The 18,762-nt window shown below is 49.6% G+C and overlaps 1 protein-coding gene across 1 annotated transcript in view; it reads right to left on the bottom strand.

The window, feature by feature from the left end:
• Nucleotides 1-18,762, bottom strand: part of LOC122379935 (THO complex subunit 5 homolog) — a 22,151-nt gene extending 3,389 nt beyond the window's left edge. The window contains exons 1-12 of the mRNA XM_043362602.1: nucleotides 18,177-18,762; nucleotides 15,322-15,456; nucleotides 14,923-15,137; nucleotides 14,471-14,546; nucleotides 13,999-14,184; nucleotides 12,088-12,220; nucleotides 11,672-11,781; nucleotides 6,494-6,611; nucleotides 3,939-4,029; nucleotides 2,749-2,950; nucleotides 2,221-2,338; nucleotides 1,474-1,653 (exon numbers count right to left, since the gene is read on the bottom strand). Of these exons, the coding sequence (XP_043218537.1) occupies nucleotides 1,474-1,653; nucleotides 2,221-2,338; nucleotides 2,749-2,950; nucleotides 3,939-4,029; nucleotides 6,494-6,611; nucleotides 11,672-11,781; nucleotides 12,088-12,220; nucleotides 13,999-14,184; nucleotides 14,471-14,546; nucleotides 14,923-15,137; nucleotides 15,322-15,402 (1,510 nt within the window). The 5' untranslated portion in view covers nucleotides 15,403-15,456; nucleotides 18,177-18,762. The remainder of the gene's footprint in view (nucleotides 1-1,473; nucleotides 1,654-2,220; nucleotides 2,339-2,748; nucleotides 2,951-3,938; nucleotides 4,030-6,493; nucleotides 6,612-11,671; nucleotides 11,782-12,087; nucleotides 12,221-13,998; nucleotides 14,185-14,470; nucleotides 14,547-14,922; nucleotides 15,138-15,321; nucleotides 15,457-18,176) is intronic.

The raw sequence follows: 18,762 nt of genomic DNA, 5'->3' as shown, positions 1-18,762 counted from the left end.
GAAGCAGTCAGTGAAGAAAAAGACCTAGGAGTTACTATTGACAAGAAACTATCGTTCTCAAAACATGTCATAAACCAGGTTAACAAGGTCAATAGAATTCTCGGAGTCATCAAGCATACCTTTGCAAACATTGACAGTGATGTCTTTCAAGCCTTGTACAAGAGCATCGTGAGACCCCATCTTGAGTATGCCGCTGTTATATGGAGCCCCAAATTTAAGAAAGATAAAGACGCACTCGAGCAGGTGCAACGGCGGGCAACGAGACTGGTGAAGGGGCTGTCTCACCTGTCATACTCAGATCGTCTCAGAAGCCTCAATTTGCCTACCCTGGAATTCCGAAGGCAAAGATCAGATATTATCGAGACATTCAAAATCTTAAAAGGCCTCGACACGGTGGACTACCAAAGAGAGTGCTCGTGTTGTCGCAACAGCATGTTCAAGGACTCCCTTAGCCGTACCACCCGAAGTCACGGTCAAAAGCTGCAGGTTCAGCATCAGTCGGGACCTAGGAAAGCCTTCTTCGCGGCACGAGTGACTCGGGCGTGGAACAAGCTGTCCAGGAACACTATTGAAGCACCAAATGCCGATGTTTTTAAGTTCAGACTTGGGAAAGAATGGAAGAACCACCCCGACAAGTTTAACTACAACTTCTCCTACTAATGCTCAAGAGTGGCTACCGCAGTAGCTAATGTCACTAACAACAGTGGTCGTCATTTTATGGCGACAACAAGCATGGCAGCCAACTCGTCTTCATCAGAAGAGGAGAAAGCGCCTCTTGAGTAAAGGGTCTTATTACTCGAAAGGGTATCTAATGACCTTTACTTAAGGTAAATTGTTTATAACGCTCATAGAAAAAGATCTCATCACGTGGGCGACTGGCACGGAGCAGAAAGGTCGAGGGTATATCGGGCGAATGAAGCAATGTTAAGGTATCGCTGCTCGGGATAATACTGATCGAATGTCCGCGCACCACCAAGACAATGGCGTCAGGAGAAGACAGAATTGGAATGCTCACTGGCGGTATTTTATGTGTCACAAGCAGCCAGCTTGTCAAGTACTCCCCCTATATTTGGAAAATTACATACCCATTTCACTTATTTGCTATTTTTCACCACCTCACGGACGATGCCTGCAGCCACGAAAGCGAAATTCATTGAACTCATCGGCTAACTTTGAACCCAACGTCTTCAATAGACACTGAACAGCGAACACCCTACCGTCATGATGCTCCAGCCTCTCTGCCTGGTCTGCGTCATACGGGCCCGCCGTAACTGCTCTATAATGGAATATGTTCCCGCAGTCCCCTGTGCCACAGGGGTGCTCAACTGATGAGCCCTCTGCTCCCTGTCCAGTTTCCAATACCTATGCATGTACTACGCGTGTTCCCTGTCTTCTGTGCCATACTAGCACCGCTTTGTGTTCTGACCAGCGCCGCTTTGAGTCCTGCCCACTGCCCAGCGCCGCCGTCCCTACCTGCCGGGTGCTCCAGTTTCGCCAGGAAGCAGGCGCAGCAATCGTCCAGCTCGGCAGCGCAGAGCACGCCCGAGGCGCGGTACGTCTCGGGGCTGATGGAGAGCCACGAGACGAGGCGCGACTCGCGGGCGGCCGGTAGCTGCGCCGATACCGGATCAGGCAGCGGCAGCTTACCCGCGCCTGGCGAGACGCAGAGGCGAGAGGCACGGTCAGACCAGAGAGGGGAAGGGCGGCACGTTTCCCGCGCCTGGCGGGACGCAGACGAGAGGCACAGTCAAATAAGAACAAGGAGAGGAGAGGGAGGGCGGCAGGTCACAGGAGTGCCGAAACACAGACGATAGGCATAGTCGACTAGGAAGGTGGATGGCAGCAGGTTACCCCCGCCTAGCGAGGCACAGACGAGAGGCACGGTCAGACCAGGCAGAGGGGACAGAGGGGATACTAGGGAGGAGATGGCGGAGCCTGTCGAGGCACAGACCGCTAGGCGGCGTCAGACGACGGAAAGGGAGAGCTGGTGACACAACACAAGGCTAATGAGCTACGCCTGGCGCCCTGGCCTACAGTTTCACTAAAGCCACACTCATAAAAAACTTGGCTCAATGCGCACCATACAACAAGCACACGCAACTGCACAGGTGATTCGGTGAACTGCAAGAATAGCATAAAACGTATGGGGGGGGGGGGAGGAGACGTCCTGCTAAACGCTCAAAGTCCCCTCCCCAGGCCACAGTCCTGTCTATCACTCACCTATGGCGTCCAGCTGGCCCTGGAGCGCCACGCGCGCCTCGAGTCGGGCGCGGATCTGCTTCATCGTGGCTTCGACATGAAGGGCGGCCACCGACTCGGCCGCCGGCGCCGGAGGGTCCTGGCGAAAGGACAAAAACGGTCAAACAACGAAATGCAAAAAGTCAGACAGAAATATACAGACAGAAGGCCGGGGAATGGCAATCACATGAGATTGAGAAGCAAAAAAAAAAAACGAAGACCACCAACAGTCCGACGGATGACGGACTATTGGTCCTCAGGCGGTCAGACGGTCCGATAAGAACAAAGTCAGACAAAATAACTACAGTCAATCGCAGGCGGTCAGATGATGAGCGGTCAGATGACGCTAATACAGAATACTAGATAGAAATGGAGAATGGCAGAGTAGAATAACGATCAAATGACGAGATACATCGACAAACAGTCAGCTTAGGAAGCAGACCATCAGACGCCACCGTCAGACTACGGTCGTGCGTTCTCCCACCGCTCCATAAGTCCCCGTCCACCCACCTGCGTGCCGGCGATAAACTCCAGTCCGGCCAGCCGCTGCGCCCACAGGTAGGGTTTGCCGAGCTGCCCGGCGGTGATGTACTGTCCCAGCGGCGACAGGCCCGCGCGACGCAGCTGGTGAGCCGTCGCCGCCGACGGCGAGTCGGAGCCGGCGTCACCCGGCTCCAGGTAGTCGAGTAGCGACTCGGCCGACAGCAGGGCGCTGGTAAAGACAGCGGGCAGGGCGTTACTGGTTATTGTTGACGAGGCTCTGGTAAAGACAGGGGGAAGGGGGAAGCGTTACAGGTTACTGACGAACCAGCACGGCCCTGACACACGGTACAGGGGGTAGTGCTACTGGTCCAGACGGGCCTGAAGCGCATTGGTGCAGAATGATACCGGGCATTGCTATTGGACCACTTGGCTTGCGTGTTAATGCAAATAAAATATATTCAGTAGCAAAAATAATATTAATTTTTTCTACCTGAACTTGTCTTGGAGCACCCGCAACAGTGAACATAACGGAAAACTAAAACACCGTGGCATCAAGGATAAAACGTTTTGAGGTTCAGACAGGATTCAAGCTATTTTTGGAGTAGTTATACGATCCCAGCCAAAAAACGTTTAAGTTTTAGAGAGACTGCAGCCTAATGGCTTGCACTAAAATTAGAATCGCACTGACCTTAGGTACCTAAAGCATTTTACAACACTGAGCACCAATTTAGCTTGGATCAAGGTCCAAGTTTGTTGGTTTGAAGAGCCGTTAAGTCGGTGCAGCACTGCCAGAATCTGCTCACTACGGGACTGGTCAAAACACCTGATATCTCCCGGTCAAGGATGATGAGTGAGCGAACCAGCGAAAAGGGCGAGCGAATTTATAAGTGAGGGTTTCACGGTTTATCACGGTATGTGTACAGCCCTCGTCGACTGACTGCCGACTGGGGCGGACGGCGGAGGAAAGGCGGCAGGACTGATATGCTAAGAACCCGCTGTCGGAACAGTGATGTTGGTGACAGTGGTAGATATGACTGGGTGGGGTAGGTACTCGTACCCGCCCACTTAGACAGTCCTGGTGTTAGTGATGGGTAAACAATGCACATCTACCCAGTAAAGGCGCAGTCATAAAGCTACTGGTATTGATGGATAAGGTTGAATAGAATACATAACCGGCATGTTATCAGAGTTGGATAGCACTGGGTAAGTACACATACCCGGTGACGGCGCAGTCTTGGATGCCGACCGAGACGGTGACGATACCCAGTTGCGTGAGGTGTACAAACTCCAGCACCAGACGGCCCAGGTCTGAAACACACCGGTATCATACCGTGAACACAGGGTGACCGCCCGGCCGGTAATAGGGCGTTCAATGAACGGCCGTGAAATGTAACGAGAACCATGACTGCTGAACATTCAAGGAAATAAAAGAAAAGGAAACAAAAGTGAAGAAATGCGGTATTAGACATATTTCGTTGTGCATCTTTTATGGAAGATACACTCGTGTTTGGAAATGCATATAATGAATGCGATAAATTGTGTTTGACAAAATAATATTTCTACGCATTACCAACATGTCACTATCTACATATCGATAAAAATATAGGGGTTAGTAGAACACGATAAGTCACAAGTCTGGTCGAAACTACTATGACAATCACTGCCTGGCCATTTTCGGAGACACAAGGACTGCTCAGTACGGGTACGGCCGAGCTCATTACAGATAATGGCTAAGAAGGCCATAGTGGGCAATTATGTTACGGCACCGAGCCAATCCCCATCGTTAAACCTCAGTGATGGACCTATACTGAACTTGAGTGAATGTCATTAACTCACATTAACATCGAACGCGTTTAAATGGTTCCCCGTTCTGTACGTAACAAATATTAAAACAAAATAGACCCAATAGAGCGAACAACTCGGCTCATCGAGTGACATATATTAAAATAGGAATACAAAAGATCGCTTTCCATAAATGTTTGTCAGCCAGCTGAGCAAAGATGTGGTAGCCCGGAAAACACAACCAGTATACATCAAGCTAAGCCTCTTAGTCAATGGACATTGGACATTCACATTACAACTGATTAGTCGTGGCTCAAAGCCTACGAACAAATCGCGTTATCCACTGACCGGTGACCGGGTAGTGACCCCAGCACATTGCCCCAACAGACGGTAAATAACTTTTGAAAATACCAATTTCCAATTTTAGTGTTTTCTGGACCAAAATTTTGCGAGGAATCCGATGGTGTGGTCCCCGAAATCTGAAAAATTTCCATTTTGGAGATAGCACCTATTTTTTGAAAAATAAATATTCGTCAGACTTAATACTCAAATAAATTGGAAATATAATGAGTTAATTTTTGTAACAACACTAGAATGTGTCGAACATGAATTAGAGATACATTTTAGCTGAGATGATACTATATCTGCGCATACATGTACATGAACTAGTACATTAACCCTCGTCGGCCGAGAAGGGGTGGGGCGGGTGCCGCCTAATAGGGCTTTTCGCGATAGCTTAAAACTCGCTTAGGGTAGACAGCTGAAACTTGGCATACCTAATCTTTTATTCAAGCTGGATCTTTTGACCTCAACTGCGTTTTTAGGTCAGGTCAGGTCACTGACCTATGACGTCATAAATGAGCCTCTGCGAGGTCATCAGATGTTGCAACTTTGCAACGCCCTCAGTGCCAGAGGAACTTTCACAGGAAGATGAAAGTTACAGGACGTAGTATCCTTCAGAGGTCTCACAACTTGTATATCTCGGATTTAACCTAAATGTCACATGAGGTCAGGTCGGTCACGTGACCTCACCATTATAAGTCAATGGGGGAAATACGAAAACCGTTATTTTGGCGCCGGTAATGATCTAAAACTATCCCAAGCACATGAAATCGTGGTTTCATGATCGGACCTTACAAAGAGTACATGAAACCACGATTCATGTGCTTGGGACAGTTTTAGATCATTTCCGGCGCCAAAATAACAGTTTTCATATTTCCCCCATTGACTTATAATGGTGAGGTCACGTGACCGACCTGACCTCATGTGACATTTAGGTTAAATCCGAGATATACAAGTTGTGAGACCTCTGAAGGATACTACGTCCTGTAAGTTTCATCTTCCTGTGAAAGTTCCTCTGGCACTGAGGGCGTTGCAAAGTTGCAACATCTGAGGACCTCGCAGAGGCTCATTTATGACGTCATAGGTCAGTGACCTGACCTGACCTGAAAACGCAGTTGAGGTCAAAAGATCCAGCTTGAATAAAAGATTAGGTATGCCAAGTTTCAGCTGTCTACCCTAAGCGAGTTTTAAGCTATCGCGAAAAGCCCTATTAGGCGGCACCCGCCCCACCCCTTCTCGGCCGACGAGGGTTAATGTACTAGTTCATGTACATGTATGCGCAGATATAGTATCATCTCAGCTAAAATATATCTCTAATTCATGTTCGACACATTCTAGTGTTGTTACAAAAATTAACTCATTATATTTCCAATTTATTTGACTATTAAGCCTGACGAATATTTATTTTTCAAAAAATAGGTGCTATCTCCAAAATGGAAATTTTTCAGATTTCGGGGACCACACCATCGGATTCCTCGCAAAATTTTGGTCCAGAAAACACTAAAATTGGAAATTGGTATTTTCAAAAGTTATTTACCGTCTGTTGGGGCAATGTGCCAGGTGACCCGACGTGGTAGTGACCCCAAGTGACCGGGCGGTGACCCCTGGTGAGTGGTGACCCCCACTGACCCGTGGTGACCCAACTGACCCTTGCAGACGATCTCCACCACCACGAGCAGCGGATGTTTGTGCAGCAGTTTGCGCAGACGGGCGGCCTCCTCGTCTCGGGCCGACTTACGGTGGCGCTTCTTCCTCCTGGCCTCGTCCTAGGGACGGGGAGAGGGGCGGGGCACTGGTCAGTCACATAGAGACAGGCCATGGATAGCCGCACGAGCACGTATTGTTGCCGCGTACCCATACAGGAACAGGCCACGCCCGATCGTAAGTGAACCGAAGCAATCTCTGAAGTCTGAACCATCTAGGACTAAAATTGGTTCGGTATCATTTCAATTAGCGCCTGTTTTGAGTTCAAATCAAGCCATAACGAGGCCAGCTGCCACCTGAATAGACCTTTCGTGCCTCTTCGTGTCATGCTGTTGCTGTGCAGCCCGTTCCGTGTCACGCTATGTTGAACTAGGGCTCGCTCTCGACCGTCCTACATACTGCACGACTGGAAGCTATTGGCCCGTCCGACCGCTGACCATGCTTTCAGTCCGTCCGACGCTGACCGCTGGCGTCGTCTGTAGAGCCGTGGCCTGTCACCTGGAGGCAATGTCAGTCCATAAGAGCTTTGTGCGCTATCTTTTTTTTTCTATTTCCCCCTCATTTCCGTCAGCTTCATCGTCTGACTGCGGTCTCTCGGCACCTACACCGCTGACTGCGCGCAGAGGTCGGCCGCCGACTCTGCCAGCCGCCCGACCGGCAGTCGGTCGGCGGCCGTCGCACCAGAATGACGTTCGTCACCAACACCACTGAGCCGGCAGCAGCGGCGGCGGCAGCGGTGGCGGAGTGCGGCGCGGACGTCTGGCAGCTGAGCCGTCACCTGGTGTACGTCCTGCTGGCCGCCGCCGGCCTGGTGCCGCAGTTGTGCGTGGCGCAGGATCTGACCCGCCACCGGCGCTCGGCCCGCTCCGCCAGCGACGACACGCTGCTCACCAGGATGCGTATCAGCATAGTTCTTATGACGCTCTCCAATCTGTGGAAGCCAGTGAGCGAGCACGTGCACGCGTGGCCGTCTCTGGTGCGTCCCGCCTGTCTGGCGGCCTCCATGGTGGAGATTAACACGGTGGGTCTGATCTCGGCGGCCAACTGTCTGGTGAGCGCCTGTCGTCTGCAGCAGGTGAGTGCCGCCCGGCTGCCGGCGCTGGCGCCGCACCTCACACAGACCCGACTCCGCTGGCAGAACCGGCTGCTGCTCGCCGCCACCGGAGTCGGCCTGGCGCTGGCGCCCCTGTTCGGCCTGAACGGGTTCGGCTTCTACCTGTGCACCGGCGAACCGCTGCCGGAGCGGCCTCCGGCGCTGGCGCTGTTCGCCATCAACAGCAGTATCAACACGTCCAACTTCCTGTGCTGCGTGCTGCTGCTGCGCGCCAGCAGCGGCCGGCAGGGCACGCACCGGCCGCGCAACTACCTGCCCTCGGAGAGCTGGGCGCAGCTGGGTCTGTGCACGGTGCTGGTCGACACGCTGCTGGTGCCCATCAACACCAGCCAGCTGCCGGCCGGCAACAAGGCGCTGCTCAACCACCTGCACATCACGCTGCTGCACGGCGTGCTGGGGCCCGGCCTGCTGCGGCTGCTGGCCGGCCGCTGGCGGCACCAGGTGCGCGAACAACGGAGGAAGGTGGCCACCGCCGCCGAGCGGCCGCCGACCAGCACCCAGGCGGACATAAGGCTCGACCTCATCTAGGGTACAAAAGACATACAGCCTCCGACCAGCACCCAAGCTCGACCTCATCTAGGGTACAACGAACAACCCACCCGCCGAGCAGTAGGTACCCACGCAGACATAAGGCTCGACCTCATCTAGGGTACAGAGAACAACCCACCCGCCGAGCAGTACCCACGCGGGCTTACGGCTCGACCTCATCTGGGGTACAGAGGAGAGACGGCTGCGGAGCGCTGCACGGGTCAGCATTCTCGGACAATTCTTCCAGCGTTCCGTGCGCTGGTGCTCCACCCATATGGCCCCTATACATACACACAGAGTCTCGATCCCATTGGCACCGAGATTATTGAGCTGCGCCGTAAAGAGAACTACTCCGAACACTTAAACTTACTCTTGGCCGACTGTGTGTGAGTGTTGACATATTACGCCTAATATTGAGACAAGAATAGCCCACTGTGTGGCTGTCAGATATCACGGGCTAGCTTGTTGCGGGAAGAACAAAGTGACTGGAACTGTAACCTACGAAGGCCAGCGACAGTGGCGTGACTTGAGGACAGGAACAACTTTTTTCGTACGTGACCCGACTTTCGAATGGCGGTGCGAAAACGACGTGTTTTGCGAACGCACGTGAGGTCCCAGATATTTGGGAGACATAAATGTGGGGTGGACAGCAGAGAATACCAATTACCAGTACCTGAATATGATGAGCTTAGAATAGAATAGACCTAGCTGATCTCATGAGTCATAAGTGAACCGTTTGATTCTGAGCATTGGCTGTACCTGGGGTTCTTTCAAAGTAACTTGTCACGCGTATCATGCAACACAAGCGCAGTAATGTCATTTTCATTAAAATTCTTGACACAAAAAGTTGACTAGAACTTCCCTCCACAGCGGTTCCCACTGAGACAATCCTACGCTCAGCTGCAATAAAGCCAAAAGACAAGCTCCGATCGTAGATATTGCCGAATATCGGTAAATAGCCAGGCCGGACTTTACTGATCTATATTTGTCGTTTCTCAAAATGCCGCTCGCTAAGTCTACAGCCGCAGTATTGATTGCGACATACATATGTATCAAGACGAAGACGAGCGTAGTTCCGTCCCCGCCGGATGCCTTTGTGCCAGTGTATGTACCTTCGCCAAGTGCGCTGCATGGTGTACTAAATATACCGGCTATAATTGACCACTGGCTGAAGTTCTGTTTGATGTTCGATATTTTCATTCGATATAACCCATCGCACGTCCAGCGGCGCCGCGTCGCTCAACGAAGCTTGAACTGTTGTAAAGTTTCAACAAGACATCCCAGGGTCTTTAATGAATTGCAGGAAGCACAAACTAGGGAGCAGTTTTTACCAAAGACTCAACCAGTCTGCGGCCCGCTGAGAGCTACGGCTGTCATGTCAACGTCCCCTCCCTCCTCCAAACTTACACCTCAGCCACTCAGCAAGAAGCAGCAGGTGGAAGTAAAGCGTGTATCAAAACAACAGTACTTTTTCAGTCAATTTTAGGTCAGTACCGATCACCCAAGGTGAACAAATATCGATGTTTCGATGCTGATGCTTAACAATGAACCAAAGCATCTAGATCTAGGAAAACGAGAGAGGCAAGCATTAATTTAGGTCAATGTCGTGTAATGTTGGAAGTGACTGTTCAGACATGAAGCCCGAACAGATTATGATTTTGCCTTTATCCCTGAACTTTAACGGATGCTCCAGAGCATAGCTAAAGAGGTAGAAGCTACCACGATCTCTGCTGCGTTCCCCGAAGGTCATAACACAAGGTTTGGACTAATTGGTTCCGATAAGACAAACAAAGCCTGATATCCGACAAACAAGAGTACGGATCAGATCATTAGCCATCAAGACTGGCCCGATAATGCCAGTTACAATGATTACCATATGCAGGGTGACTGATGTCGGCTGTTATACGTAGTAATAGGTAATCTATACAGTCTAAAAAGACTTCTGAAAACGCTACCTCACAAAACGTGCCATGATTCGAAGCGTGCTGTATACAAGGCACTTTGAACGCCATCGTATAGTTTGATTTACCCTCACAATTCCAACGCTGCTTACAACAAGCAAGAATCTGACAATTCCACTGCTTCTACGCCGACTGTAGTTAACCCATCATGTAACTGAGCGTATGTAATCACACCACAAAAGGCAGTGTAACCACAGCAATTCGCTATGCTGGGGAGAAATACTCGGGGCTCTGGCGCCGGTGGCAGTCCATTCTCCGGTGCTCGGAAATAGCGCCAGTACATCACTCGTGGCATGGCCCGCATTAGCGCGCAGACCGACTGCTGCTGGGGAGAGGGGTGCAGTGCGGGGCGGCCACAGAGAGCTCAGGTGACCGGGCGGGGCACCTACGGACTACGGGTGCAGCAAACACAGTCGCGGGCAGACGTGGGGCGACTGGCTGCCGCTGGGACTAGCGAGAAAAGCGGGTGTAATGAAATTGAGTAAATGTCAAAGTGACACGTTACCCTTAAGCGAATGCACAATGAGTAACTGCTACCTGAGTCAACAACCACTTCTGAGAGAATTCGAGCGAGTGGAAAGGAAATCGCAGCTGCACCATAAACGGACCTGTTATGAAAGGCGACTCAAGAACGACACAGAGTCGGCAACACCATTACGACTCCGACCTACGAGGTACAGTCTGCATAATCACGGTCAACGAAATAGCGACTAAAGCCATGTCTGGCATTGTTTGTGCTTTATCAACCAAAACCGAAATGCAATAGTATGCATGTCTCATTTCATTCATATACTCAGTCACACGAAACTATTACATCAGTTTCCAGAAGAGAAGACTTGGCGGCGCCGACTCGTTACCGCAGCGGAGCCCGTTCCATTCAGCGTCCAGCCGCCGCGGCGCAGATTACACGTTTTCACCAGTTAAATGTCGTATGTGGCGGTCGCAGCTGAGGAGTCCATTCACTGGCTGTGCCCTGTTTGGCCAGGTTAAATAATCTATGTCCGACCCGGTCAGGCAGACGTCAGCCCCGTGCCGCCGCCGAGCCGCCTGCGACTCAGCCCTACCGGCTACCGCCTCATTCAACTCCGACCAATCCCCACTTCTGGTCCGACTTCCGAGTCGTCTCCCGACTCGACCTGGGTCTGGTTTCATAAAGCGAGTCCGTAACTTACGCCGGTTTTTGCGGCTTGTATTGCAAGCGCATGTAAAGCGATAAATTCATTTCCCCTTCTCCCTTAAATAAATTCAACGATTCAAACTATCGTCATCGCTTCACATGCACTTGCAATACAAGACCAAAAACCGGCGTAAGTTACGGACTCGCTTTATGAAACGGAGCCCTGGTCTGACCCACATCTGGCCTGGCTCCGACCCACTTCTGATCCGACTCCGACTCACCAGCTCTGGTCTGATCCACATCTGATCCGACTCCAACCTCAAAAACAACAACAACAACAACAAACTCTGCCACCTGGTCTGACTGCGACTTCGATTCACCTCTGATCCGACTCCGACTCACCTCTGCCTCCTGGTCTGACTCCGACTCGTCTCCCGACTCCCTCTGGTCGGCCATTTTCAGGGTGACGGCCTCCTCCTCACTGCCACATATGGTGGCGCTGATGGACGAGTCTGTAACGAACGAACACCGACTGTCACCACTAGAATACCCGAGGGACCGGCACGCCGCACGGGCACAGGTGCGGGCAGAGGGCGCACTATGTCGATCCACACGCTATGTTATACATAGAGGTTTAGTGAAGCTCGCCTAGGACGCCGCAGTGTAGGCAGAGCGTATAAACGGCGCTTGATTTGCGATTATTGGATAACTTTAACAAGTATAATGGTTGTATAATCCTCGACTTCCCAGTTTTGTGTGTTAGATGTTAACTGTCGGAGTCCAAAGTTAGCCGGAGTGGCTGTGCTCTCTGAACTCACCGCAGGCCTCGGCGTAGGCGGTGGTCTGCACATAGAGCAGGTAAAGCGGCCGAGGCAGCAGAGCGGCCAGACGGTGCTGCTGCCGACGCTGGTCCAGCGGCAGCGACAGCTCCTCTTGCAGCGGCTGCGTGCTCTGGGGGGAGGTCAGGATAGACTCAGGGCTCGGGCAGACAGGCCATTTCACTCATTGGGTTCTCTGTTGTAGATATGGGCGGACTCAGGTCAATGCACACTCCACGGAAAGCTGACGGCGGAGCTCACTAGAAACACAAAAAGTATAACAAATGTTTTCATTTCCTACACATGACGACCACGCGAGAGATCGCTCGAGAAATCAAGCCGCCTTCCTGGAAGGCATACTGTTATGAGTAGCAGTCAGAGGAGCTGTAATACATATTTCCCGGACTGTGCCTTTTGAGGTGGAACGAAATACTCCATGTGGAACGAAACGAAGGCAATTTCGAATCCTAAAATGGCACATTCCGGTGGCCTTTCAGACTTCAGAATACATCAAACCAGGAAGCAGCGTACGTCCTTTGACGAGTTCTTATTTCTGTTATTATTTCATTCTCTGTAAGTGCTTTTTCTTATTTCTTAGGTTACTTTTCTGAATCAAAAACAAAAAACGACTCGTATGAACACCGCATTCGCGTCTACCGTCTGATCATAATCAGAGCTTACTACCCCGTCCTCTTTAAAGGGACAGTATCACCATTTTGATGAAATTTGACATTGCATGGCCCCACCTTTCTGGTCCGGGAACTGAAGACCGATCCTCGAAGCTCCACACCGTTATCCCGCTATCGCCGCTCAAAGTACGAAAGGTGTACCACACTTTGAATCGTGCTTCACTATCTTCACTGTTTAAATGTTTGCGCCGTTTTGAATTGACCGCCAGTAATAAAACTTTTACCCTGGTCATTTCATCAAATTTTATAAAGCCAAAACGTTTTTCGCACTTATTCATCACCGTTAAATTCATTAAATAGTCGTAGGCAATTTCCGCTGTTTCCTTCGGATTCTAGCGGCTCAACAAAGGAATTCCTCCAGCTTGAATCACAATCTCCCTCCAATGTATGACGTTTATCACGTGATTGTCACGTGATATTTTCTCCCATTGTCAATTGTCACGTCCAATTGTCACTCCCTCCAATTGTCACGTTATATTTTTATAGGCAATACCTAAGGCTACCTCTCCCTAAGGACAACTCAATCAGAAGAACGACTGCGTAAGCGTAGCGTCAATAATGTATTATCTGCGCCAGTTCTGTAGTAATTTTGCATGCTTCCAAACTGGCGGCCATGCTTGTATAGTGGTGGTTCGCTCATGAAAATGAATCATGAAAATGAAATGTGGTTGCAATATTTTTCACCGAGTTCGGTCCTCAAACTATGTTTTTCTGATTCAGAAAAATAAGAAATGCTAGTAAAAAAAAAATCAGCTCCATACATGGATTTTTTTTCGATGATACTGTCCCTTTAAGGCGTTTACCCATTGTCACAACACCAACCTTCTGAGAAGCAACTGAATACCACCACGTATGAGACAGACTACATCAGCCACCCAAGCCGTCTGGAAACCCAACCACTGCCTGTCTGAAAACGGTCGCGGTGAGATCACGTCCGTCCGTGATAGGACAACATGGCAGTGTGGCCGTTATTGACAGCTATCACCGTACCGAGTGCCGACCGTTGCCGACTCTCTAGATGATCGTTTGGATGACCGGGGCTCTTTGGGAAAATCTTAGCAAGAAAATACTGAAAAGGAATAGTTAAGCCCAGAATTAGCTAGTACTCACAAAAAGGCAAGCCAATGATTATCCAAACAAATTAGTAATAGCTAGCCTACAGTTTAATTCACACAATAAGCAGCATTTTAGCAGTCCTGTTTTACTGAACTGTCGCCGGTACCTGTAGCACGGCGGCGAGCTGGGGCGCCAGGTCGCTGAGCCGCTTCCTCTGCTGTCCGATACGCTGGCTGATGCGCCGTTTGTCCGTGTCCAGCTGGCGACAGTCGGCGGCCAGTCGTCGGCGCTGCTCCAGCTCCCAGTCCAGGCGCGCCAGGTGGCGGCGGTGTTCGTCCTCGCGCGTCGACGACTGCGAACGGGGCACGGGGGACGGAAGGTCAGTGTGGTGGGGGACTGATGTCCAGTTAATGGGAAAGAACTTCATGATATGGTTCTCACACAAAAAGCGACAAAGACACATTATTTTTATCTGAAGATAAGCAAACACATAGACCTCTGTAAACCTCTGTATACCTCGGTATACAGAGGTCTATGGCGAGCACAACAAATTAACGTAAAAAAGCACCACCGGAGCGCATCACGCACCCAACGAACAATCTGGCTGGTGGCTAATCTGTTCTAACACAATGGCTCACCGGCTGGCTAATTTCCTCGGGAGCATCGCGGTAGAACTCCTCCTCAGAGACCAGACTGATGTCCTCGTCCTGGGACCTGTCGGCGCAAACAGCACACAATGCAGCAGGTTATATCGCGGCGACCTAGCGTCGCATATCGAGCATCGGAGCGACTCAAATCCTCTGCTCTGAATGTACGACGTTCTATCAACTAGGCAGGGAACGTGCTATCATAACCGCAGGACTGCATACAGTTTTTCAACCAAAACTGTCAAGGCCAAACAGGGTCAGCGATTTTTCGGCAAGATATCTTTGTTGATGGGACTTAAGGGAAACCAGACTGGTTTCAAAGCAAAGCTAGCTGAAAAGTTACTCGACATGACTGAATAAATTGCTGTTTATTTATCCCACTTCCCCATACCAGACAGGATGGCAGCCATATCGTCGCTGTAAGAGCGCCATTGCCTACTGACCTAAACTCGAGGCAGCGGTTGATCTCTCGTCGCACGTGCACGATCTCGTAGAGCAGGTTCTGCAGCGTCAGGTGGAACGTGTCCACGCGCTGTTTGGCGGCGTGCGTGTTCTCGCGGGCCGCCTTCAGGCGCGCCTTCTCCAGACGGTTGATCTTCTTCAGCGCCAGCACGTGCAGTCCGGCCAGCGCGCGCAGCTCGGCGATCCGGGACCGGTTCTGGCGGCCGCAGACCATCAGTGCCGGGGGACTTATACGGGCAGGTTTGATATAACAAAACAGTTAATTTCCCCACTTCAGTACAAAAGACAAACAGAAATAATGAACCACCGTCCACCGTGCGTACACATATTCAATACACTGCGCGACGTACGTACACCGTACCAGAAATCAGAAAGCTTACCTTGTCTGGCGATCTCTTCAATTCTTCAATTTGACTCATCAATTTTCTGATTGTGTCACAGGTTAGATGGAAGAGTTTCATGTCTTGAGCAGATGACCTTTTAGTCGACTCAGTTTCTTCAAATTCAATGGCATTCTGAAATAAATGAATGAATGAATAAGTTCGAATATCATGTTGATCATCCTCATCCCCATGGTGGTATTGGTAAAATGAGGGACCATGAAAACAGCTAAAACACTCAAGTAACCTACTCAATTAGCGAGCAATCATTCTAACTACACACAGCAAATCACAAACAGTCTCCTAGTAAGTGCTGGGTGTCCATAGCCGAGGCAGTCCCTAGGCACTGTACAGACGCTGTAAAGAGAAGTCAATAACACGAACCATAAAAGTAAATGACCGGCCAGCGCCCATCGGCCGCAGCGCCCGACCGGTGGAGACTGTGAGTGACAAACAGTGACAATTGGTACTGGTGTGGTAACTGAGAGTCGGCAGCACACTCGCTGTGCTGCTGGTTCACTGCTTCAAATGCATAGAAGCCACCGTCACTCAGCAGGGAGTTGAGTGAATTGACCCTCTCAGTGTTGACGGAGTTCAAGCAGTCGTCCAAGTAAGAATAACAGCCCAAGTACTTTGCCCGCCACCTCATGGTCTTCTTCGCTCCCTTATTCTGTGGAACGTCGGAGCTACATGTTGTGTCGGAGTAGCGGCATTGTGATAGTTTGACGCCGAATATGATCAACTTCATTCGTGAGGCCGCGTACGATGGCATTTACCGCAAAGCGCTACACCTAACAACACGCACTGCTGGGTAGGTATGTAGCACTGAGGTGACTGCGACACGCAGAAGACACGAAGTTCGCTACAGCTATTAAACTCTGCCTACTCTACTCATTTCTCGCGAGAATTTTGTCGCAACGCTAGACACCGTGTGCGCTGACTGGCATGTCCCATGAACGGCGCGTTTTTCGGCCCTCCATTGTCTTATTGCCGCTATACTCACTGAGTGAACAGTCGTCTCTCGCGTAAACCATGCAGCGCTCCATAGTAAACACACGTATCAGTTAGCCTTCAGTGTCATGGCTAGCCGACAAACCGAAAGATACCGGCACAGCCCATCGTCGAGATCGCTTAGAAGCATCTGCCAGTTGGTGCCATTGTCCATCACCCATTCTCACTCCACATCCATATGGGATTCACTCACTGGAAGTTTTCCTGTCACAGTGGTGATGGTGGCTGCTTTGGCCAGGGCATGCTCATAGGATATCTTATATTCTCAGACTCACAAGACAGCTTGGCTAACATGAAAGGTTGTAGCATTGTACCATCCTAGCTTTAACCAGTGCAGTCATTGCTTTTTCAAGTTAACAGGCCGGCTCACCGAACACACATTCCAGCTTACACAAAACAGAACTGCTCAGCTCAGACTGGCATTGTAAAGCATAGGTATCTACCAGAAACAAACTAGCTCATCAGCCAAACAGCCCAATCTGGAGGTAGGCTAGGCATTCAATGCTGGTCAGATCAGCATTTTCATGCACTAGAAACTTCAAAAAGGGCTATCTAGCATGACCATTTGGTTGTGAGAATATTAATCTTCCTTTGAATCCAGGGTTTGATGGATTAAGGATAGAGTGCAATGGCACATATACACACAGATTCTGCAAAAAAGTTCAAAGCTCTAAAGTTTATATCTATATCATCAGATCAGGCATTCCCTTGACTGTACATGCATGTTGCTTGCGACCAATCTTCTTGACTAAGCTGTCTAACCTGACCCATGATGTAGCTGATCCAGAGTACCTACTTAATCTTATTGCAATTGATTGGACTTGCCCAGTGAGTCCTTTGCAAGCAAAAGCATAAAAAGGCACAAGAAATACATGATTTCCTGGAAGATCATGCATATTCTGATCCTAGCCAGTTTGACCAAGCCTTCTTGGTATTGGTATATATTAGGTCCGAGTGGACAATTGTGACGCTGTTGATACAAATATGTAACAGCAAAAAATTTAGGTTTTAGGTTAGGTTAGGTTGTAGGTTTGTAGGTTTTAGGTTTTAGGTTGGTAGGTTTGTAGGTTAGGTTAGGTTGTAGGTTTGTAGGTTGTAGGTTGTAGGTTGGTAGGTTGTAGGTAAATAGGTAAGGTTAGGTCAGGGCCCTGTTTCACCGGTGATAGCAGCACGCTGCTATCACACGTGTCAAATTGGGTTTCCATGGAAACATCAACAAACCATGACGCCGTTAATCTGTGTGATGTCATCAAATATTGCTGCTAACATCTTCACGGCCGTGCGATCAAACAAATGTTATCAAACGCATTCAACGAGACAGCAACTCTGTTCCAAACGCAGCTCACGGATTACACAAAACGTCATTAGTGTGACGTCATCACATTACGTCAGCTTGCGCAATTTGATAGTAGCGTGCTGCTATCACCGGTGTAACAGGGCCCAGGTTTGATTATGTTTTTTCTTTTATTTCCAAGACATATAAGTATCATTTTTGGATTCAGGATGTCAAATAATGTAAGAATATAAAAACTTTATCTTTTATCAGTCACTCGGACTCAATGTATACTTTTACCGCCTTCTTTACCTTCCACTCAGTAATGTTTTTAGAATAACTAAGTGATCAGGCACAATGACAAGGGCAGTGTTTCACGGCAGCGCACGGCACAGCAGCGCATTGGGTTTCCATGTTAACACCAATAAACCTGGACGCTCACAACGCTTGAGTGCCAAGCCGAATTGGTCTCAAACACCACACTAATACAACAGTACAGTGCACTGCATGGCAGGGCTGTGAAACACTGCCAGGACAACACAGAACAGACACACTGCAGATGAAAACTTACCTCATAAGGGTCAACTATTTTACAACAGGAGGTGGCGCTACAGTCTTTGCTCCGCTTGATGGGCTACTGTTGCTTTGAACTCGTTTTCTCTTCTTTGGGGACACAATCTCTTGTGCCTCAGCTGCTTCGACCCGTTTGGGCATTTTTGTAGTAACAACGCCTCCTCGCTACAAATGACAAATGCACAGCTTGATATATGGCCCCCAAGGACGTAACCACACAGCAATTCCAAGGCAGCAATTCAACCCAATTCAATGCCAGGCGTAAGCCAAAGCCCGTATCAATGCAAGCAAGTTCGACCTTGTTCATTTCTAGCTGCGTACTTCAGTAAACGTAGATGGTACAATAAACAAGCAGCTAAACAAATATGAACTTCAGTCCATTGCCCTCTGATAGGATTGTAAATCTTTAATCTAAAGAAATTGAAAAAATTGAAAAAATCATACATCGTTCGTAATTTGATTGTAGCTTGAATTGTTCGTCAATTATTGGGTAGAAAGATGCTATCACCAAATTAAAAAATAGAACAGCATTTAACGTCAAAGAGCAGCCGGAAATGAAACAAAGGCTAGCGCTACCAAATGCT

Source organism: Amphibalanus amphitrite, unplaced genomic scaffold, assembly GCF_019059575.1.
Source record: "Amphibalanus amphitrite isolate SeventyFive unplaced genomic scaffold, NRLGWU_Aamphi_draft 000087F_arrow, whole genome shotgun sequence".
In the NCBI taxonomy this organism is placed as follows: Eukaryota; Metazoa; Arthropoda; class Thecostraca; order Balanomorpha; family Balanidae; genus Amphibalanus; species Amphibalanus amphitrite.
The sequence above is the reverse complement of the archived record's forward strand: the minus strand, read 5'-3'. Positions and strand labels throughout refer to the sequence as shown.